Source organism: Pogona vitticeps, chromosome 5, assembly GCF_051106095.1.
Source record: "Pogona vitticeps strain Pit_001003342236 chromosome 5, PviZW2.1, whole genome shotgun sequence".
Classification (NCBI taxonomy): domain Eukaryota; kingdom Metazoa; phylum Chordata; class Lepidosauria; order Squamata; family Agamidae; genus Pogona; species Pogona vitticeps.
Window position 1 is genome coordinate 30,724,675 of NC_135787.1, and position 24,357 is coordinate 30,749,031.

General features: G+C 38.4%; 1 protein-coding gene across 3 annotated transcripts in view; it reads right to left on the bottom strand.

The window, feature by feature from the left end:
• The window catches only part of TNIP3 (TNFAIP3 interacting protein 3), a 60,952-nt gene extending 57,516 nt beyond the window's left edge, over nt 1–3,436 (bottom strand). For 2 of the 3 annotated variants that reach the window (XM_073001706.2, XM_020781456.3), the window contains exon 1: nt 3,190–3,325. In XM_073001706.2, the coding sequence (XP_072857807.2) occupies nt 3,190–3,192 (3 nt within the window). In that variant the 5' untranslated portion in view covers nt 3,193–3,325. Of the gene's footprint in view, nt 1–3,189 lie in introns of all 3 variants that reach the window. The other variant, XM_073001705.2, reaches the window with a different exon arrangement.
• Between the last annotated feature and the right edge of the window lie 20,921 nt (nt 3,437–24,357).

A 24,357-nucleotide genomic window follows, 5' to 3' on the forward strand; every position in this document is an offset into this window, starting at 1 on the left:
ACACCAACAATCATTCTTGGAGCAAGCTGCTTGCTTCCAGGTTGCTCTTTATTAAAAGCAGGTGAACAATACTGAGGGGGATAATAGGCCTTTGCACCTATAATTTGACTGCCTATCATGCAGCTGTCTGATTGCACCTTTGGTGACAGGCCTGCAAGAAGGACCTCTGTTTCTGATTGCAAAGGATAAGTAACTTTATATAGACAAAGGTGGTCCTAAAGATAATCTGATCCCAAATCATCAAGGAATGTGTAACTTAATACACTAGATCTTTAAATTGATGAGGCTGGATCTAGGATGACCTGTTCCTGGAGCATCCCAACTGTTGCATACTGTCTTTCAAAGCAGCCTGTTCTCAATTGAGTGACGCTTCAAAAATACTGTAGCTGCAGAAAATGGCTAGGATTCTGTCAGATTAAGACTAGGGGAGGGTAAGAGTTTGTCTACCCTCCCCCCATTACGCAGAAACCATTAAATGGCTATTGTAATTCTCATGTTTTGTGAACACTTCATAGGGACTATTTCAACCGTTTGTAATCATTGACATTGCCACTATTCCTGTTTAAGGCTGTGTAAATCATTACTTGATATGTTCTCACAGCTCAGTTGACAAAGTGGAAAGGTGAGAATGTGCACACGTGGAAGACCAATTCTTGCTCATTTCTGTAAATTCACAAAATTTAACTGCTGCCTTGTTGCATGGGCTATTAAAAAGTATATACCTTGTTTGCATCATTGTGAGCAATCAGCCTGTCTTTTTGTTCTTGCTCTTTGTGCTTAGCTTCAGAAAAGGGAAAATATACTAGAGGAAGTTTGCACAAATTTGCACAAAGCACAACAGGGGGAAAACCCACATGATATCTTGGAAAGCTAGAATTTTCATGGGGACTGAAGGTTGTCTTGCTCTCTTGGGATAGCCTACCTTAACTATAAAACAAGACATTGGCAGGATTTTTCTACACCAATATTTCTGTTGTTTCATCCAGCATCAGCATTCACACTTTACATGGAGAAACTGCCTCGGAATGTGGAATGCAAAGGGTTTACTGTTACTGTATTTCACTATAGCCTTAATTTCATAATCAAAGATATGAGAAGACGAAGTGATTTTAAGTAGAGAATGAATTAATCCTGACTCTTAGGCCATTATTTTGCCTTGTAGTCCACATGAGAGAGTTCTTCAGCCCTGAAGGGTTGTTAAAATTTCACATCATTTTTAATAAAGTTTGGTCAACTCACAGTCTTTACAACTTTAAAATACATTCCCCACCACAATGAGAGATAAGAAGAAAACCCTGTGTGCAAATTTTACCTCATCCTCAACTATTAGAGAAGTAATTCTCAGCCTCCGCTCACCAGCATATTAATTACATGGAGACAATAATAGTTATTTATTTATTTAGTTATTTGTTTGTTTGTTTGTTTGTTTATCTATCTATCTATCTATCTATCTATCTATCTATCTATCTATCTATCTATCTATCTATCTATCTATCTATCTATCTATCTATCTATTTATTTATTTATTTATTTATTTATTCCTTTTAAAAGTCCGAAGGCAACTTATATTATTAAAAGACATCATTTAAAGCTAAAAACAGTAAGTATAAAAATACAAGAAAGGTTAAAATACTACACTACAGCATGGTAAACAATAACAATACTAAAAACATATTCAACGCAGTAAGGCACCACAACCCATTTAACAACTCCACTCAAGCAGCCTGAGGGAAAGCTTGCCAGACAAGAAATGCCAGAATGCCTTAAGATAATACCGGCAGCTCCAAAGCTTTTAGAAAGGTCTAAATTACTAGTATGCATTGATACCACTACTTCACTCAACTATTAAATGAAACCTATCATGAAAAATAATTTTCATGATAAATTATTTTATCATGAATAAAATAATTTATCATTGATAAATTAAATTTACATCTATTACGGAGCAGATTTTAGCATGTAAAAATATGGATAAGGGTAAAAAACAGCCCCTTTGTCCAGTTTCTTATGCTGAAGTAAGGGAAACATGTTAAAAATTAAGTAAATACAAGTACATAACAAATAAGTTCCTCACAACAAAACTAAGGAGTCAGAAATCACACCACTTCCTCTCCAAACCATTTCTCAAAACAAATTTATTTAAAGCTGAATATCTAGTAGGTTCTAAACCAAGAACTAATGACAAAAGCAATACTAACAAACATAACTGGAAGATATTGCCATGAAAAAAACTCAGCAGTCCAGTTGTCAGTCAATACACAAGCAGAAGTATTTGGATTGCAGCTAATTATGGGGCTCAGCTCATTTGAAGGACAGTGTTATGATTTATAGATTGTTCTGTAAACACTGGTTATCTTCCTAAAACATAGTAAATTTAACTCCCGTAGGTCTTATTTTGCAACTGTAACCATGCTTTTTTGGAAATTAGTTCTGTTGGTGCTAGAGAAAAGTAACTTCTGAGCATAACAGGAAAAGTTACTACTGTATTACAAAGAATGAATATAGTGATGCACTGTACCCATCAATTACTGAGTGGTGGTAGGGTGATGTTTTGAGTCTCATAGATTCATCCTACCATTGTTCAATTAAGGATGGCATCAGAATGTCTTACACTCATTCTTCTCAAAATTAAACACTATCCTCGAAATGTAATAACCACAGCTCAATACAATGCTAGGAAGACAATGTGAACTGCTCAAGAGTAAAAAATCCTTTAGGATGGTTTTTTTCTTGTATAAAACTCATCAATTTCAGTGGGCTTAAGTGTATCTGCATATGCGTTTGAGTTTTCCAAATGTTTAGGATAATGTTGACCTTAAATCTTTTTTCACCCTTAAAAACTATATGCCACTCTTTACAGCATTGCATCTGCTGATGCATCCTGGCCATATGCATTCCTAGATCTGAAAAAGATGAGTAAAGCAACAGATCCAGTCAAAGAGAAAGATATAAGCACCAATACAATAACAATGATATTGGAATGAACCAATGATAGAGAGCTTTGATGTTTCCAGATTTCCTTCTGAGAGTGGATTTTTCAAACTAAAATATGCAGATAATAAAAAACAGAGCTTCAATACAATAATTTTTATTTTGTATTTAAAACACTATTAAAGACTTAGGTTGGAAATTGACTGTGTGTCAAAACATCTCTTAAGCCTAGAAAGGAAAAAAAGTTCATATACTCACCATTGTCTAAAGGCTAGTCGGTGCTGCTGCATAGAATAACCACAGCCTTAATAACAAGTCAAAGAGGTTTGAAGAGATACATATATCTTTGAAAAGGTCATGTTCAGGGAAATCCACTTCTAAAATATCCACAGATAAAAGGCAGCTTAATCATATTGAACAGAAGCACAGCCTACGGAGTTTAAACGAACTACACAAAAATTGAAAGAGCACAGAGAGGATTCCCTCATATTGTTGAATGTACTGTGGAACAGAAACAAAATATTACTCTCAGTCAGTTCAAGGGATCTCTATGGGGGAGGTGAGCATCCTCAGCAGTGGAAAAAGGTTGCCACAATACATTACAGCCCCCTCAAAAATGGTATGAAAGCCAGATACTAGTGTTGAAGTGGCACCATTTACAGTAAGGTTTTAAAAGTCACACAGTCATTTCATGCTATGCTCCAAATGCAGTGTTTCATCCAATTAGTGATTTCTCTAAATGCTGAATACTACCAATTCATCACCCATTCACATAACCTTTTTTTTTAATACCCATGATATTTATTGACACAATAAATAGCTCAGGAGGTTGTACCATTACATGAGACCCGTTATTTTCCATCTTTACAAGAAATGGTAATTCAGTTCGTGGCAAATGTACTGAAGAGCTTGAAGGGATGAGTGAGAAATAGAAAAGCCCCCAAATCTTGAAATGATGTTGCAACGTTAGGACTTATATTAAAGAAATGTCCCAAGACGGGGGTCTGCAAACTGGTTGAATCAGACAATGGTGGATCAACTGTCTTTCCCCATTTTTGTAGGCAAAAGATAGCCCACCACCAACTTCATTCTCCATTGCCCTGTGTCAAAGGATATCATTTCTCTTTGGTTGCAAGTAGAGGCACACAGTGAAACTTGACAATTCCCATATGAGATGAGCTGGAGATTAAATATAGTCAACACTATAGAGTAAGCGTTTTATCCTAGAAATATTTTCAAAGACTTTTGGAAATTGTTAGCATGGTCCTAAATCAGATAGTTATTTTCACAAATAGTATGGCAGGTAGTAATAGCTCAGTGGTTTAGTTATATGGCTGAGGAGCCAGAGGTTGGGAGTTCAATTCCCCACTGTGACTCCAGGGAGAAAAGCCAGCCTGTGTGGGCAAGCTACCTAGTCCCAGGATGCCCCCAGAAGAAAGAAACGGTAAACAACCTCTGAGTATTATCTACCTGGAAAGAGTCACCGCCATAAGTCAGAGCTGACTTGATGGCACAGCAGCAGCAGTGGCCAACAGAACTAATGAAATTTTTGTCAGTGTTGATTTCTCAAATTTCGGTTTATTCAATTGTCCTAATGTCAAGGTCAGATGTATAAAACTTGAACAAACTCCTCAGAGCAGGATATGATTTATAACACCCTTTGGTTATTTGTGAAGGTCCGTCAGAGGTGACATTTTCGCCTGATAGGGTATACGATCAAATAATCCTATCAATTGTCACAATGTTCATCTGGGTATCAATATACCCAGAGAGTGATCAGACAGGTGTTTAACCCACTGTTTGGGCTCCTGCAGGGACAGGCTGGTGTGCTCTTAAAGGTGGTGATCTTGACAGTAGCTTTGCTGGAGCAAACCAGCCTGTCCTTAAAGCATTTCTACCTGCACCTTCCTGGCCCATCAAGGCACTTCTGTTTTTTTTTTTTTTTAAAGTCCAGGAAGGATTGCTCTATTTTGGTTCATCTCCAGTGCATGTGATTGATGGGAATGGGCCAAGGGAAACCCTTCTCTTTCAGTTTGCCAGTATCATGAAGTGGACTAATAAAAGAGCTGCTTCGTGATGCAGGCAAATGAAACACTTCCTTAGCTCTGTAGAAATGTTTATTTTTGAAAGGCAGCATGGGGAGACTGCCTTTGAAAACTCAAACCCTCTTCTGTCTGTGTGTGTCTGTTTGTCTTCACTTTGATCGGCTTGTCTTTTGAACGGGGCAAACCGAAGCAGTGGCAGGAGGAGACAGGAGGTGGGTTTCCAAAGGCAGTGCAGAGGGGACTTTCTTTGGAAAGCCAAACCTTCTGACAGCCAAATGTCTGTCTGTCTGCATGCCTGTGTCTCAGTGTGGCTTGGCTTGGCTTGGCTTTTTAAAGAGGGAAGCAGAGTAGTGGTGGGGGCAGGAGGAGACAAGAGGGTGATTTCTGTTTGCTTTACTCTTAAAGAGCCAGTCAAGAAAAGTAAACAAAAATCACCCTCGTTGCCCCCCTCCTGTTTCTGTCAGCAGGCTGATTGGGACCAATACGGTCTCTTCAGGTCTGTATGCCATTTGGATGTGAGGATCACACGAAATGGCATACTGGACCTCCTCATGACCCTGTTTAGCTCACTTGAGTCAACTTCAAAAGAGATGTGTAGACAAGCCCTCAAGAATCTGCTATCTGAGGCAACAGTCTCATTCTCTCTGATGGCAGAGCTGGTCTTGAATCTGCTGTGTTTCAGTTACAGAAAGACTAAAACAGCAATAAAAGGTTTTGAAAATGTACGACAATTTTATAACAATAAATAAAGAAAATGTGCCCTGTAAGTTATGTTGACCACAGGAATGGAGCTAAGTATGCAAGTGTCATCTGCTAAAATATCTTCTTGCATATAAAGCAAAGTGTATTTGTGAAGGCTTTCATGGCCAGGGTCTAATGACTGTTGTGGGTTTTTAAGGCTCTTTGGCTGTGTTCTGAAGGTTGTTCCTCCTGACATTTTGCCAGTCTCTGTGGCCAGCATCTTCACAGGACTGGAGTAGGAACAGAGACTGGAGAAACGTCAGGAAGAACAACCTTCAGAACACGGCCAAAGAGCCCGAAAAACCCACAACAACCAAAAGCAAAGTGTGTTGCTTATATACTGTGTAGAGACGGGTATGAACCACCAAGGCTGTTCATGCTGCTTCATCCTTCAGATGAACAGGTGTTTGGTGGTTCCCAACCCTGCCTCCTCCAGCAGGCGCCCACTCAAGGGCAGCACCCTGGCTTCCCTGCCCCACCTTCTCCAGCGCCTGCCCCTGAGTGGGCGCCCACTGGAGGAGGCAGGAACGCCTGTTCATCTGAAGGACAAACCAGCACAAACTGCCAAACTGTTCATGCCCATCTCAAATACTGCCCCATAGTGCTTAAAGTACTCTTCAAGGTTTATAATTTAAGTATACAGGTGACCAAATGAGCCGAGTACTCAATTTAACACCTTTGGGGGAATGGAAGGCTGAGTCAACCTTAAGCCAGCTACCGAAATCTGTTGGAATTGAACTGATGTCATGAGCAGTCTTTGATGCATTTTAACCACTGTGCCATGAGGCTCTTATTAGCATAAATGTTAATGGCACAGGAGTGAATGTGGTCATCTGACTGCTGTAGGGCCTGAATTAGAGAGGGAAAACTAGTTGGTGAAATTCAAAATATCTCTGTTTTGCCAAACATTTGTTTCAAATTATGCCCTCCCTTACCCAGAGCAGTTGCCAATGGGTCCAGGCATCCTCTGTCTTCTCCCTCTCAACTATCATTTGAGCACAGTTGTGATGTGTGTGTTTTTCTGATACAGAATTCCAAATGCCATTAGTAATAATGTTAATGTATGAAAGAATTATATTTCCTTCATACAGTTCATAAGTCAGAAGCTACCACAGTCATCTGAATCTTGTGAGAAGCCCCTAAGGCATATGAAAGCCCCACTGTTTGCATATGATAAGGATGCAAATCAGGAAATATGATATAACAATAGCACATAATCCAAATACTGGCACACTGGTTACTAAAGAGTAACTACAGTACATCCTCTGCAAACATATTCATATAGAGTAATGACTTCAGGGTTGCCATTTCGGTAAAAGGGGCAGCAAAAGATTCTTCAGGGAAGTTGAAAGGTTCTTTCTTGGTTATATTGAAGATTATTTTTTCAAGTCCTCCCATCCACTCACTGTATACTGAAAGAGAATTCATTCTTGCTTTTTAATGATAAACTCTGTCTGGCTCAATAGCTAAGTGAATTCATTTCCCCACTATGCATCCCAAGAGCCAGCCTATATAACCTTGGGCAAGCTGCACAGTCCCAGGGCGCCCCCAGAAGAAGGGTGTAGTAAGCCTCTAACTAGAAAATCCTGAAAAGTGTTTCCGTAAGTTGAAATTGGCTCAATGGCACATGATTATTATTTGTGTAACATTTTAAAGATTACACTCTTCCTCCATTTTGTTAAGCAAAGGGATATCTGTCTTGGCTGTTAAATGGATTTTTGCCCAAGGAACTATTTACAAGAAGAAATATTCATCATATACCAGTGAGTTGGCCAAAATTCATTGCTCTTACAGAATAATTCTAGGAAATCTTAATTTTGCTAAGCTGAAACATATGGCCAACCTTTGAAAACACCATTTTAAAGAAGGAGGCCAACCATGTGGTCTGTTTACTTCTCTCAGCGGGTGCCACACTTCTTTAATTAATAATTGTTTGTCATCAAGTCAATTCTGACTTATGATTACTCTTTCCAGGTTTTTTAGGTATAGGATACTATTACCATAACACCCCCTTCTTCTGGGTGTGCTCTTGGACTATGCAACTAGCCCAAAACTACACAAGCTAGCTCTTTTCCCTGAAGGTACACTGGGGAATTGAATTCCACACCTCTGGCTCTGCAACCAGGTACACAACTCACTGAGCTATCCAGTTTATTTTAAAAGAGGTGATATTCCCAGTGTAATGCCTCTCCATGTTACGGCAAGCAATTTGCCAAGACTTGAGGAAGAATAATAATTATACAGTAATTTGTAATGTGCTTTTAAATCAATGTATTTGAATTTAACCCATTTAATGTGTGTGTTTTTTTAAATCAGTGAAGAATAAGCTTCACAGACATTTACTGCAGGCCTAGCCTTGCCACATTGTGATGTAGTCTGTGGGGTTCCAACACCCACCTGTAACATTTATAAAGGAATAAATACACAAAGAGAATGTCAACATGTTGCATTCTGGCAACCTAATTTTATTTTATATTAGTCAATGAGTTTTGAGAGTCAAGTCGTACTGTTCCATTGTACCTGTAAATGCTTATTCATTGTGAAACTAATGATATTTCCCTCGCAGCAAAACAAATAGACCACCCTACCATACAAACAAGTCAAGGAGGAAGTGGAACAGTCTTGTAGAGAAAATTTGAAAGGGGGAATCCTCTCACCCCAAGCTGTGGGGGAAAAAGGCCAGGGACTCTTTGGCATCATGGCTACCACTGCTTTCTCATTATGCTTTGTAAAGATTTTTGTTACAGAGAAAACTAATTGGAACAATAAACTGTTATATTGCTGTTGATACATAACAATGCCACATAATGAGGCCAGTAAAAAACTGGATTCCAGCCATCCAAATTGTTTTATTGTTTTATTGCCCACCGTGGATCTATTTGTTTAGGGATTTCCATTGGAGAATTATAAGGAAATGAGCTAGAGAAAATTTAATACAATTTGAAGAAGTCACAAGATTCCCCTGTGACCTGTAAAAAGCTTGTAAAAGGCTTGGGCTCCAATCCTGTTAGCCTCTTACCGGGGAGTAAGCCCTATCACATTCAGTGGATCATACCTGTAAGAAGGCATGTGTAGGACTGCAGTCTTAATTACCAATATATGTATTACAAAGAGGAAATGAGGTAAACTGTGAGATGACACTTTTAAAGGAAGAACGTGGGCTAAAACTGTCTGAGAACTTGTCCTCCAATAATACATCTGGAGAGAATGTTTTGTGTTTTTTTATCTTTGTTGGTTTTCTCTGAAAGTTTTTTTTAAGTGTTTAAAATCCTTTGGCTCCACACTTACAGACAGACAAGCAGACAAGAGATGGGGGATCTATCTGATTCTTTAGGAGAAAAGATATGAACTGTTCTCAGTTTCTAGGCAGAAGTGATCAACATTCTCTAGATAAATGAAAAGTGCTTCCACACTCCTTAATCATGATTATCATTCTGTTCCATCAAGTCAATTCTGACTTACAGTGATTGTTCTCAGGGTTTTCTAGGTAGAGATTACTCAGAAGTAGTTACCATTCCCTTCTTCTGGGGGCGCCCTGGGACTGGGCAGCTTGCCCAAGGCTACACAGGCTGGCTCTTCTCCTGGGAGACCAAGTGGGGGGTTGAGCTGTAGGTCCACAGCCAGATACCTAAGCTACAGAGCTATCCAGCCAGCTTTCCTAGCTCCTTACAATTTGTAAAGAAACATGTTAATTAAACCCTTTAAAAAAGTTTCCGTAGGTATGTTTTGCATCCCACATTGACTTCAGAGGCCCTAGATTTTATTTACTTGTTTATTTTGTTTGATACATTTCGACTTCCATTACCCATGGTAACATGGTGACTTCCAATATAAAGACAACAAAATCAGGCAATAAATGTAATGCAGGAAATGCTGTAAAAGTCATATTCACAGGATCGGTATACTGTATGTGATTTCACTTATCCATTTTTGCCATAGCCTTATATGCAACATACAAGAGTAACCTCATGTGTCCTTTGTCCCACCTCCCTGCAGCCTTTGTCCTGATCTCTTGTACGTTGCACGTAGTGTTCCCTGATATTAACAGTTCTAGGCATCCACAATAGATTGTAAAACTGATCCCCTTATGATTATGGGGGTCCTAACGTAACTATCTATGACAGCCTAGATGTACCTTTTGAATCCTCCAGCTTATCCCATGTTCCCTAAACAAATCTGCTCCCTTTAGTGAAGTGGAGGACCACACCCTGTTCACAGTGCTAAAGTCAGATTCACCTGCCATCCTATTAGTTTCTGAAGACAGAATTGAGAGGAAGAAGTACCACCTTATCCTTATTCCCTTGAGCAAACAAATGTCTTTAGTCAGCCCCGCCCTGAAATAAAAATATCTTCAACTGGTGAAGAAAGTCAGTCCTGTCCAGCATTAGCTAATTCAGCATAAAGCTGAGAAAATGCACATCCCATCACACTGTATATAACTGTAGTTATTGGCAACCATTTTTCTTTAATGGTGCCAGATAGTAATTAGGACATAAGGGCATCATGTTACAAGACCTCAACATTCTGAAAGTTGTAATTCAACAGAATATTTTCTGAATGTTGTTCACGAACTTGCAGTTCTAGTTTTATCTCTAGTAATTTTTATACATGAGGAACATGGCTGTTTTTTTTAAAATAGGGGAAAAAACATACTCATGCTCTTCAGAAACAAAAAAATACCCTTCTTTTTGTGGGTTAGCTCTTCAGCAATGCTTTGTGGGAAAAGAGAATGTAGGGATACCAGAACCGGAAAGTAAATTCAGTCTGACCTTCCTCTCTTCATAAGCAGAAAGAAACAGGTAAATTAAAGCCTTATCATCTGATTTGTGCTGGCAGTCTAACTACTAATAAATACAAGGCAAAAAAAAAGTTAGCTAAAATGCCGCAGTTCATCTATTTTATCACTTAATAAAACTACAGCAGTGAGAAGTTCTGTCCCCTATAGCCCTCAGCCTTTAAGCTGCTGTGATCAAAGAGGAACTGTTATCCACCAAATCAGGCTTCAGTGCTGGTTTATTGCAAGAGTAACAGATAGGCATGGAGAAAGCCCTAAGGATAACCCGGTCCCCTTTTACTTCTCCCCTACACATTTTTTCTCCGACAGAACTTCTGTGTTTGTAAATGCAGTTGTAACTGTAAAATTTCTCTGTTTTGTAGAAAAAGCAGCATTTTTTTTCTTCCAAATTTGCATGCCTTTTAGGGGAAGAAGGTGCCCCTGTTACTTTTTTCCACTGGTCCTCTGCAAGGAAAAACCATGGCAACCTCACATCCTCTTCTATATTTTAGCATTAGCCAAACAGCAACAAAATCCTAGCTTTTATTTCAGTTTATTCTCCTTCACTGAGATCAGTATCAATGGTCTAGAGATTGTTCCACCTCTTATTTCAGCTGCTGCTTAAATCAAACCAATCTGTAGACTTCAAAGAGTCCCTCCAAAATTCTATTCTTTGTAGCCCTAGCTCCCTCCAAAACAGAGATCATGCATGCTAGCCAAACCCCAGTGCCCCTATGGCCACTGGTTGATCTGAAGCAGGAATGGGCATAAGCTTTCTTCATGTGACTGGGACGGCTACTTGGGTTGGTGCCTACATTTGTTCATACAAAAAGACATAGGTGCTACTTTTAGACCTTTCATCAAATGCAGCATGGACTGGAGACAAAGCCAAAAGGGAGGGGTAGACTAGAGGTGGGTGAGTATGCATGGCACTGCTTCCCCTCCCCTCCCCTTCTTGAAACACATAAAGTTCCTGAAGAAGGACAGATACATATTATGCAGGGTTCCCAAACACAACAGTGCCTTATGCAACATAGGATGCATCAAAGAAATCCAATACTGTAGCATTCCAACTTTCCTCTTTTAGGGAATGACTACACAGACAAATAACATGGGAAATGCTTTGGGATTGCATTATTTTCCACGGACTACATGACGTACAAGTAAATGGAAATCAGCCCAGAGTTCCCGCTCATCTTTTTTTTTTCCTTCACCAATGTGACATCTGCTTTTAAAAAATCAAATGCCTTTGCATTGTTTCAAGCAGTGTGATCGCTTGAGCTGATGCCATGGGTGACCAGAAGCTGTCTTTCTGAGCTTCATGGTTCAAGGTGGGGGAAGGGAGAGGAAGCAAAGGAACACTCATAAGGGTGTCAGTTCTGCTTATCTCCAAATTGGGCTTGCTTGCTTGCTTGCTTGCTTGCTTGCTTGCTTGCTTGCTTGCTTGCTTGCTTGCTTGCTTGCTTGAAGGCTTGAAGGCTTGAAGGCTTGAAGGCTTGAAGGCTTGAAGGCTTGGTGTCAGCACTGGTGCACAAGAATACTTAGAAGGAGTGTGTGTGAGAGAGGGGGAGAGACAGCGCAAGGAGAAAGTCAATAGAGAAGAGGATATTGGCAAGTGGCCCTTAATTGCAGGTTTTTAAAGTGTGGTGGACAGAGTGATGGACTAGGACTCTGGAGAACAGAGTTTGAATCCCTGCTTCGCTGTGGTAAAACCATTTCTTATATATTCCAATTCTTGAAACCCTATTAGGTTGACTATAAGTCAGTTCTAACGTGATGGCACAAAACACACAAAATAGCTCTACTACAGTCATGTCTCCTGCAAATCTAGATGACTGCAGCGGAGGTGCTAACAAGTGCTGGTTGGCAATGTTTTCCTCTCTGTGTGTTGACTTCTGTGCGGTCAGCTGAAGTGAATTAACCTGGGAAACCTGTTTTACAGGGTGCAGTTTCACTGCAGACCCACTCACATTTTTCCCACTGTGTAGTCACACCCTATATTCCACCACCATTCCTTAGCACTTTTGGGAAGTTGTGTGACACACTTACTTCTTGTTGGACTCTTCTATTTCTAAGTTAAATCCAAAATTAGGTACATATGGGGAACAACACTACAGAGAGATGTTTTCTGGTAACCATTATTTATTAAATCTCTTGGAATACACAGCAACATCTGAATATAATAACTTATTTAAATAGACCCAGGATTTTCCTGGCCTCTGACAAGGTAATACAGACCCTCCCAATGCTTCTAATGGGTTCTTCTAAAAACAGAAAGCATCACTTTAAAACTGAAAGTTTGCATGATCTGCTAGGATACTGAGGTCCTCTTGACAGTACACAATACATATAACTGTACTATTGGAAATGTAAATCCTTACTTCCTCCTCACCAAAGCTGCCCTGACAGTGACTTGAAAATGTATACTACAAAGAGACTTCGGAGACCCTGCTGAGTGGAATAGGGTGCAAGGAGGGCCTTAGAGAGGGGTGCAGAAAACAGGCAGATACACCTGGAAAAATATTCCATGGCGCCAAATCTGTGTCGACTCCATCATTTCTCAGACTCCCATTTTTCACTATGCTACCTCTATAAATTGTGTCTCACCTTTTAATGCTATTTATTTATTTTGACTTGTAAAGTTTAGAATGTAAGGAACAGTTATTTTCATCATTTGGAAATTCTGTAATGATTCCATGACATCAGATCAACTCAGCCAACAAACTGAAAGGCTTCATTATAATGACAGTCAATGGCTCCTCCAAATCTTCACTATTAAATGTGTAGCATGTAACTAAAAATTATTTTCCTTTTGATCTACAAATAAACATATAGAGCCCAGTCCACTTTGGGTCTGCTATACTTGGGCAGAGGAGATTAACAACCCCCTGAGGGCTAAAAATTCAACATTCATATCCTAACCCCTGAGCATAGAGGCTAAATCCAGAAACACTACCTAGCTATAGTGGACTTTCTCTTACATTTTTATAGGTTGTATAGCCCGCAGAATGTCCTGGAGGTTGAACATTGGCAGATGGAACCCCCAAGCTTGCCTGCTCTAGTGTAGAAGGATAGTGCTTCTTCCTACTTGAAGAAAGTATCAAATATTATTATTATGAAGGTGGGGTGGGATGTGACTTTTGAAACTGTAAGTATGACAATGCATCAGATATATGTATAAGTAAATGAAACATATAGTATAGTGAACAAAGCATAACTTTTAAAATACAGTAGTCTAAACATAAGAAAAATCTTGATAGAGGTAGAAATAAATTTTAAAATGTTTCCTACATTCCATCCATTCATACACAAACACACAAACATCCTTTTGTAGACTGTACTGTGTAGACTGAGACAGATGAATAGAATATTTGAATTGTATAAGGAGAGAGAAGGTATAAATTCTAATGATTTGCCCTCATTTAGACAATAATTAACTCTGATTTATACACATTCAATAAAAATGAAATCCCACCATGCCCACTGGGTGAGGATAGGATTGTTAATTAATCTTCGTGTAGCAATAAACATAGGAATATATACAAGAATACTGGATGTATGTATTTTATTCTCCTGGGCTTTCTGGATGTTACACATACACACACCTCTGTCTATTACATCTCTCTCTCTCACACACACACACACACACACACAGAGAGAGAGAGAGAGAGAGAGAGAGAGAGATGGCTGCTTTCCAGTTTTTACTTAAGAACACTATAAAAATGGAATAATTCTTGATCTCAGGCTGTGATTCTTCTCACATGATCCCCATCTAATGGGAACACAACTCATGTGACTCTTGGATAAGTACTTATAATGTATATAGCTGTTAAGCACTTGGGAACAGGCAGGAAAACAAAAAGACAATTGAAGAAGGGTGGAGGAAGCACATTAAAATGAGTTGTTTTACCATTATTTGTTTTTTAAAAATGAGTCATCATAGCTTAGATGGTGTGAGAGTCACATATTTACAAGTGCTTAGAGTATTAAAAGGATGCAGCAAAGCTGTATATTATTATTCTTCCATCACTTATAAATCTATAGAATCATTGAGATGAATAACATTATATACTGCATATACGGTATTCTCCATTTGTCAGGATAGATTTTTATTCCATCCCAGCCACATGTGTCTGCACATCTCATGGTAAGGGAAGTAAACAACTGGAACAGGAAACAGAAAATTGAGTTATCTTCCAAGGACTATTAGGGATGCTTGTTAATTAAAGAAATTCTAGTTGAGTGTTTGTTTAGAAAATATATATATTTCCCTCCTTTTCAATACATTTTCATTATTTACAGTATGGGTTTAAAAAACTATGAGCAGAACAACCTCATAGAAATAAAACAACAGCATAAAAACAGAAACAGACACAGAATATTAAAAACAGACTCTAAAATGATGGTCTACCAAATAAAAATTATCTTCCTGACAAGATGAATGCCCATGAGAACTGGAGCATTTTAACCATTTGGCAGAAATTAGTAAGAGAGGGACAATATATAGGTTTCATGTGGTCGGATATTCCAAAAACTGAGTGAAGCCACCAGGATCTATTAAATAGAAAGGTTATTCCCATTCTCTCTTCTCCATTTCTTTCTTTCTTTCTTTCTTTCTTTCTTTCTTTCTTTCTTTCTTTCTTTCTTTCTTTCTTTCTTTCTTTCTTTCTTTCTTTCTTTCTTTCTATGGTATGGAGGTAGCAACAGATTTTACTTTCTTGGGCTCCATGATTACTGCAGATGGTGCCAGCAACCATGAAATTAAAAACCGCATGCTTCTTGGGAGGAAAGTGATGACCAACCTAGACAGCATTTTAAAAAGCAGAGACCTCACCTTGCCGACAAAGGTTCACATAGTCAAAGCTATGGTTTTTCCAGTAGTGATGTATGGAAGTGAGAGCTGGACCATAAAGAAGGTTGACCGCCAAAGAATTGATGCTTTTGAATTGTAGTGATGGAGGAGACTTTTAAGAGTTCCCTGGACTGCAAGGAGATCAAACTTATCCATTTTAAAGGAAATCAACCCCGAGTGCTCACTGGAAGGACAGATCCTGATGCTGAGGCTTCAATACTTTGGCCATCTCATGAGAAGAGAAGACTCCCTGGAAAAGACCTTGATGTTGGGAAAGTGTGAAGGAAAGAGGAGAAGGGGACAACAGAGGACAAGATGGTTGGACAGTGTCACCGAAGATACCATCATGAATTTGACCAAACTCCGGGAGGCAGTGAAAGACAGGAGGGCTTGGCGTGCTCTGGTCCATGGAGTCACGAAGAGTCGGTCATGACTTAACGACTAAACAACAACAACAACAACAACAACAACTTTGTTTCCACGTCAGTTTTTTTTTAAAAAAAATATTACGATGATTAGAGGCCTGAAAAACTGGGTGGCCAGGATTTCTCCAGACCTTTGAGAAGGCCTGATGCTTTCCCTTCAATCATGCTTATGCAGGAATACTTCCCAATACACATTCGTATTGTAATCATAACTCATTCAGAGCATATACACTACTAGCAAAGTGTGCCACTGAGCCTTTCCAAAAATTAAAAAAAAAAACATGGTGAGAAGAGACAGGAAGGAACACCATGTGTCTGAAATGTTAACTCTTTCAGGAACAATCAGCAAAGTGTCATCTATATTTTCACAAAGGAAAGTCCCACTGTATCCAGTGGATCTTATTTCAAGGTAAGCATGCAGAGGGCTGCATCCTGAAGTGATTACATTCAGTTTACTGTTCTTGAACTGCTTCAAAATTGTTACTGGATAACAAATACAAGCCACAGCATTAACTGGCTATACAGATCTTTCAAAGGAGACTGCTCTTATTATGTGGATTGCACTGCTCTGAACATTTTGTATGATATATATGAATGCATTTTCAGAATGCTACACAAGAATTGTGTCAGCTTGTTTGCTAAGTTTGCCTTAAATATGCCCCTAATGCCCTGATATTTCAGTGTTCTATGGGGAGGGGGGATATTTGTCATTGCTAAAAACCCCTCTTCCATTTGCTTTATATGAAGTATAACCTCAGCTTGCGTCAAGGGTGCAGCAGCACAAATTATTTACCAAGGAAATCCCCATATCTTCCAGCACAGCAAATGTTATCATTTGTTCAGAGGGTAAGGGAAGCTGTACATTACTGCGGTTTTCAGTCACTTGCTTCCTTTTTAGCTAACAAGACAATGCCGAAGAATCAGTCGTTAGATTGAGTATTAGCATTTCATGACATTTAAAGCTAGAATGCTTTATTCTCAGACTCAGAATGCCTCAGCACAGCATACTCTAGGAAAATATTTTTTCCTTGTAAAATGAAGCAAGAATCGTAACCAGAAAGATATACTGCAGTTAATGTATTCTTGTAAATTCTGCATTGTGCAGTGTGTTTCTTGCCCTGTGTCCTAGAGAGGTACCTGCATATTTAACTGCAAAATTAATATATTTCTATCAAAACATCTGGCAGTGGTCATGCTAGCTGGGATATTTTTGAAGTAGCAGTTCAGAAAGTCAACATTTCCAAAACCCTGCTCCTATCCTTACTGCATTATCACTTGTGTAAGCATTGAAACAAACTCCTTCACTTCAAACAATTCCTCACTTAACTTTCTTTTGCTTCTTTACTGGAATTTTCCTCCGTAAGATCCAAACTGATAAATGGTTGGGGAACAGTTACATAACTTGGTGTTTTTCATGGAGGTAATATGTTAAAAGGCTATGTAATATGTTTTACTTCCACAAATTTTTATTTTCAAGAAGACTGATATTTTAAGAGGTAGACATTTCGTTTTTCATTGTGCCTTCCAAGACTATAAGCTCCTGTACTATTGGACTGAAATGTGATATAGTATTTTGTCTGTAACTTTTATAGCTACAAACTCTTACTGAAATAGATTTTTCTGATTTAAGTATATGCCTGCAATGTAAATTTTCACATATGGATGCATATAGAAAGCATTTGTATCTGCTTTTTTCATATCTGTAAGACTGATTTCTGTGTAATTGAAATGTGCCTGCAACTTCCAAGCTACATGTATTCAGTTTTGGTTTTTTGATATTCTAATGCATTTGGAACATACTGTAGAAGCAATCAGATGCATAAAAAAAACCAGAGGAGCTGATGTTGTAGATTTGGATGTTTGGAGAACTTACCTCACCAAAATAGAAACAATGGTTTTTCTCATCCTTTGAAAAGGATTGTGTATTTAAACAATGATATATCTTATGCCTTGGCATCAAAATGAACTTTGTTATGATTGACATGGCTATCTGATCTCACACTGAAACTGACCTTGTAAGGGGAAAATGTCCTCTATGATGGCCCTCCATTAGGATTAGGCGATGGTGATAATGGTAAAGAAAAGAGAAGGAAAAGGAGGGCTGTGTGATTTGTGGACACTTGAATTGCACTGTCTTGGGATAATTAAACATTTCTGTGTGCACTAGAGATGGGGATGAATATAAAAATGGATCGGCTTTTTCAACAAAAAATAGCCAATTTGTTAAAAATTCATCCCTTCACATTCATAGGTTCCAGAGACCCCACACACACACAAATGTGAAGGGACGAATATTTACTGGTTTTTATTATCATTCATATTACAAAAAAAAAAATCCATTCTGCCTACCGGCTGCCAATCAACTGATCAGCGGACGATAGGCAGCCACCCGCCCCACAGTCACCCACCCCCACAGTCTACCCTCACCCCTTCCTCTCCCTACCTTAGCCCTACCCCCACGGATACCCCCTTACCTTAATCACCGCTGGCGAAGTCTTCATCTGGCCTCCCAGCCGCAGCATGTAAAAAAGAGAGACTGGCTGCCCTTTGCAAAGATGGTGGCTGCAGCTTCATTTAGTGTGGGGGCGGTGGGGGATGACAGCGGGTGGCGGGGGCAGGGGTGGTTTTTTTAATAACCCCCCACGAATTAACAAATAACTTCGTTATTCATCGCTTCATGGCGGCAACTTTGTGCTTCGTGAGTCATCAACTTTTGATGACTCACAAAGTGGGGCAACTTGCCAAAATTGTGAGTCGTCTCCATCTCTAGTGTGCACCATTACAGTGATTTAAAAGCCATGGTGCGGTATTGAGAAGTTGGATCAACCTGTGATGAACTTCTGTGTGGTCATGCTTCTTGCTTGCTTGCTTGCTTGCTTGCTTGCTTGCTTGCTTGCTTGCTTGCTTTCAAATATTTTATCCCACCTTTCTCTTTAAAAATGACCTAATGACTCTACTGTGTTAAGCTCCACTGAACACACAGAGGCCTACTTCTGTACTGACAGGCGCAGAACTGCGCTCTATTACAAAATACTATCCTAATAGCAAGTGGAGGGAGGGGGGATGCCTGCACTTACAACAAATGTAGTCTCACACCAGTGATGATTTGTTGAGAGGGTTTTTTCAAATGCAAACAATACTTATTGATTAATCCAGTCAGCATAGCCTTAATGCGCCTGTGTACTTGTTCTTTGTTTAAGTGATGGTGTTGCAAACAGTATCAGAGCTTCTAGCTCCACAGCTAAGATACCTAACCACTGAGTTATCAGTCCGTCTTAGGAGTACTAAATGGTGGAATGATCTATTTCCAGTTTATTTCCATATCACTTCTGCTGTGTTTCATTCATAAAACCATTCTATCCCACTTCTACATCGATCTGCAATTAAAAGAAAGTCAGGGCAAAAGTGTGTATTTAAGTAGTTACCTTTGAATGCATTTCCTTTAAAAAATGCATATTGCTAAATGTATTTCAGGCCAAAATATTTCTTTTACATAAATAACTAAATAAATTCCTTTTTATAGGTTTTTTTTTAAAGCTAAGAACTACATGGCAAAATTCAACAAAGTATGAAATCAAAAGCACAACTATGTCTTCATCTGCACGTTAGTCTAAGAAGGGCGGATGGGATTAGTTTATACTGGAATTGTTCAGAAATCACAAAAACTGAATTCCTCAAATGTTGCTAATTAGGTGAAATACAGCTTAAATAAAGTAGATTTTGCAAAATGTTTATTCTGAATTTCGTAAGTGTGGTTTTTTTAATGTTCTTGAACTAGCACTGTAATTACACACACACACACACACACACACACACTTTAGTTTTATCCCATGAATCACAGTGGGGGTATATTAGATTTTCAGTAAACAGAGAGGTCATCTCTGGTAAGCACTGTTTCTAGTAAAAAGAAAACGCCTACATACCAAGAAGGTAGGTGGTAGGAACAGAAATAACATGCGTAGGCTATTAGATTCAGTAAGGACTCCCCCTGGTTAAAAAATAATCCCCTGTTAAGTCATATTTTAGTAATAATAGAAACGATCTAATCTTTGCTTAGTGACATTTTGTAGCAGTCCAGATTCAGTCAATAATTTTGCTTCCCTGGAGTTAATCTTGATAGCTAGCGCTCTCTAGTGGATCATATAATATTTCCAGAATTTCAGTTTGATATCTTGGCAGGGAATCAGTTTAGTAATCCTTGTATTATCTTTGTACTACTTGCAAAATACTGTCTGCATTATTTTACATTTGTTTTCAGTGTTGAATTTATGAACAAAGAACTTGCACTAAATCAGTGTGTATATAGTATTTTCAAGTAGTGATTATGCAGGGGGAAATTTTATCAGTGATCCAACTATCTGCAAGCATTCCTTTACCTACCAGATACTCAGATTAATACTAAATGCTAGGATATGTCAGCGAGGTGATTACCATAATCAGCAATGCAACCCTAGTCTGTTTAACTATGCAGTTTGTTATGTTCTATTGCCATACACTTAACAGAAGACTGAATGCTACCTTATTATGTTTAGAATGTTACATTTCATTGCCGGTGATGAGAGACAAAAGCAAATACTGTACTAAAATCTTGGCTCAGAATTAAGCAAAAAGCAAGTAAATGTGGCTTAATTCACATTGACTTGAAGAACTGAATGGGTATATCCAGAAGTCTGGGAATATTTGGATTGGGTGTCTTGTATGCCAGTGCTGCATTACTGTTTTTCTAGACTAATTTCTCAGCATAGAAATGTGTGTTTTTTCTTATTAGAAGCTCTTGTTTTATCGCATAACTTTTCCTTAGTATTTCACTTAAATACAGGATGCTTATATGTTAAAGTATTGCTTGTTCTATATTTTAAATTGTTTATTTTATATGTTGTTAGCCGCCCAGAGTTGTCAGTTGACTAAATGGGCGGGGTACAAAATAAGTAAATAAATAAATAATAAAATAAATATCTCTGGAGGCCCCTTTGTAAGATCCCATCACTATTAGATATGGTAATCATAGCTGGTGGGGTGGTCACTGTGGTTACTTACATTGTCTGTGAGTATTCATTGATTTTATAATAAACTATTATATATTGTAGTGCAGGCTGGTACCATTTTGTAATGAAGGCTGCAGTGTAAGTTTCATAAATAGAGAAAATAAAATTAATTGTGATGTATATTATTTATACCTAATATAGAACTGGTTTCTTTGATGTGAAAGGATAGACTATACTTTGGCCAAATAGAGCACCTCCATGTATAGAGGGATTCCAGAGAGTTCTTTGCATAGCCAGTCAAAATGATCAGCTAAGAAGGTGATGTGACAAACTCTGCATAATCCCTGCCAGCCAGTTTAGACAGTACTTAGTTAAATGGACAAAGGGACTGAACAGATAGCAGCTTTCTATAGATCTTCCTATAGCTTCCTATCTGAAACTCTGACAGGACTGCTTGTAATTTAATCCCGTGTCTGCTTCAGCTTCCTACATCTCTGAACTAAAAGTGTGCAGACATGCCACGCTGCATCAGATACAGAAATAGCCATTTCTTTATGATTCCTGGCATACCCATACTAAAGGTGTTCTCTCACACCTTACCAAGGTTCATGTCTAGTAAACTTCAACATTTATTAAGAACCACAGAAGCTTGGTTTGTTACTGAATGGAAATGGAAAATGGAAATTTCTACATGGCTGTTGTTCGTAGTGTTATCACCAAGACAGCAATTTGACATGTGTTTTGCAAGAGTTTTAGCTCCTTAGCATTAGTAGCAATTGTGTTGCATACTGTTGGGCAAATTTTAAACTTGTGAGGTCTGTATTTACTTTTATTTCTCCCTAAAGCCCTGAGACTCACAATTTGGAGCCAAATAAATAAGAAGAGGGGAGATGTATATACATTTAGAATTAGGTAGAATCTCTGATTCCATTTAGACTGTAGAAAATTGCTTTCAGTATCAGAACAAAGCACATAAAAATGCTTTTACACAACAATTCCATTGCTTCTCCCCCCAATTCATTCTAATAATCTCTTATTTTTAAATTATATCCCAACTTTGGATCCTATGGTTTTGACATCTGGCCAGGATAAATATTTAACTTTTTCATTTCTCCAGCCTGCTTATGTACAGTAATGGCCAACCTAATGAAGAGGTCTGAAAAACTCAGAAGCTCAAGTCTTTTAGTGATGTTTTAATGGACCAGTAAATGTACTAATAATGGTGAGGTGCTGTCAAGTGAATTACAGCTCATGTCAACTCTTTTCCAGGGTTTTGTAGCCACAAAATATTCAGAAGCGATTTACCATTTTCTTCCTCTGGAGGCACTCTAGGACCATGTGGCCCCAAGACTACACAGGCTGGCTGTTCTTCCAAAAGGCACACAAGACATTTCAGGTGCTCCAGCTCTCAGTGAGTTATCCAGTCAGCATACAAGCAGGGAACCCAATAAACAATGCATGTCCAGAACATAGTACATAGTATTACTAAACATAGACAGCCTCTCATCTACTGCCTGATGCTTCAAATGTTTGCCTTGATGATGCCCTTTTCATTTTGGAATGGGACTTAAGTGCTTATGATGTAGGTAGGCTGAATATACTCTAGCCATGCAGTCAAGCTGTGAAAAATTGCTTCAGCATATATATGTTCAAAGAGCCAGATGTGTCAGTATGCTTGGGCATGTCATTCGGGGGTCAAATCATATCTCAGAACTACTCAGCAGCAATCAAAATTCCTCATTAATGCAATCACTTACCAAGAAGTAAATTAGAGGATCAATCTATCAAATCCTTCTATATGGATCTATCTTTCATTAATGTGTCCTTTTAAAGAAAAAAATGTTGTGTTAGATTTTATAGATGCAGTGTCATGAGCTTATCCTTTTTGGGAATATGGCTCAATAAAACCCAGGTGAGATAATGTGACTTCATATAATTGATTGAGGTTTTAACACCACCAGAATCAAGAGGTTCCAAAACAACAGAAGATAACAAATGAGTAGAGAAGTGTTATTGCCATTAAAAGGAACTGAAGTATTTTTCATATTTAGACCAGAGTGGGATCTTAAGTATAGGCAGAAAGTCTGAGGGTTTTAATTTACTAAGTCTTAAAATTGCTATAATGCTGGGTAGTCTTCTAAACAGCACAGTAAATAAATCCAGGACTTCCTAGGTTGACATTACAATTTTACAGGAGCAATTGCAGCTTGGGCTATTAATAGTATACTTTATTTTTCTGTGTATAAGATGATACTTTTGTCTAAAAGCTTTAGATTCAAAATTGAGGGTTGTCTTATACACGGAAGTAAGGAGGGGGAAGGGATCAAAGCATTTTGATCCCTGCTTTCCCCCTCCACTTCCTTTGCAAGAAAGTGGTGGGGGAAAACAGGAATCAAAGCACTTTGATTATTCCTTCTTTTCTTCTTGGGAAGAAAGTGGATTGAGAAGAAATTGGAAAGAAAGTGGCGCGGGAAAGCACTTTCTTCGCAATAAAGTGGAAGGGGAAAGCAGGAATTAAAATGTTTTGATCCCTGCCTTCCCCCTCCACTTTCCTGCGAAGAAAGAAATTTTGGGGTTAGAAAAATGGGGGGAGGTCTTATACATGGTGGCGTTTTATACATGGAAAAATACGGTATGTAAAATTGGCTCAAGTATCCCTAAGGAAAAAAATAAGAAGTGCTAGTTCTGGGGATTTAGTAATCTACTGAATTGATTTTTTAAGAAAAATATTTGATGAAACACCTCTTCTCAAAACTGATCTACTTTTTTGTAAAACCACCAAAGGTGTAATAAAGAGTCACAGCCACCTCGACGCAGAGCTGACATCAGAGGAATTTATTTTCCCTCTCCCCCTTCCCTTATTTTGGGGATGATAGCAAACTACTTTATGCACTACCTAGCAGTGGAAAAGTAAGGAAAAAATTTAATAAATAAGGTATTTAAAAATACAAAATAAACAAACAAATATGTACCTTAAACATAACAACTCTTTGTTTCCATTTCAATACAAGTGAAGTGATGACACAAACAACATTTTGTACCCTTGTTACATTTTGGTGACACTCTTAATGTCATTACAACATTAATCCACATCCTGTGTCAAGACTGCCACTGCCTAGCATTTCCCTCCTGTTGTAACCAGTCTTTAGAGAAAAATGAGGAAATAAGCTGTGAATCATGAAGCTTACTGAGAAGACCCTACATGTGCTTGTCCTGAATTGTACTGAAGCCAAGTTGTGGATCTCTGAATAATAGTCAACCCAGCATTAGTAGTGGGAAGGTGGGTTAGCATAGTTGTGTTTTTTTTAAATCAAGCTCATTTTGATTTTGCTTTGTATTTAAGTATTGAATTTACCCTTGAAATATCAAATTTATGCTGTTTGTTAAACTATTGATTTTTCTCTTAGTTGAATTTGTTGCTATGCTTTATGAGATTTTTTTTCAAATGTGAGTCACTAAAAGAAAGTGGCATGCTAATAAACTTTAAAAAAATCTAGTATACAGTAGAATAATTCTGGATACAACTTCAAGTTATTCAAGCAGACACAGAATCTTTGTGAGGTTAGGCTGACATTAGAAGTTGCACAAATCTCTTTGTCATGAT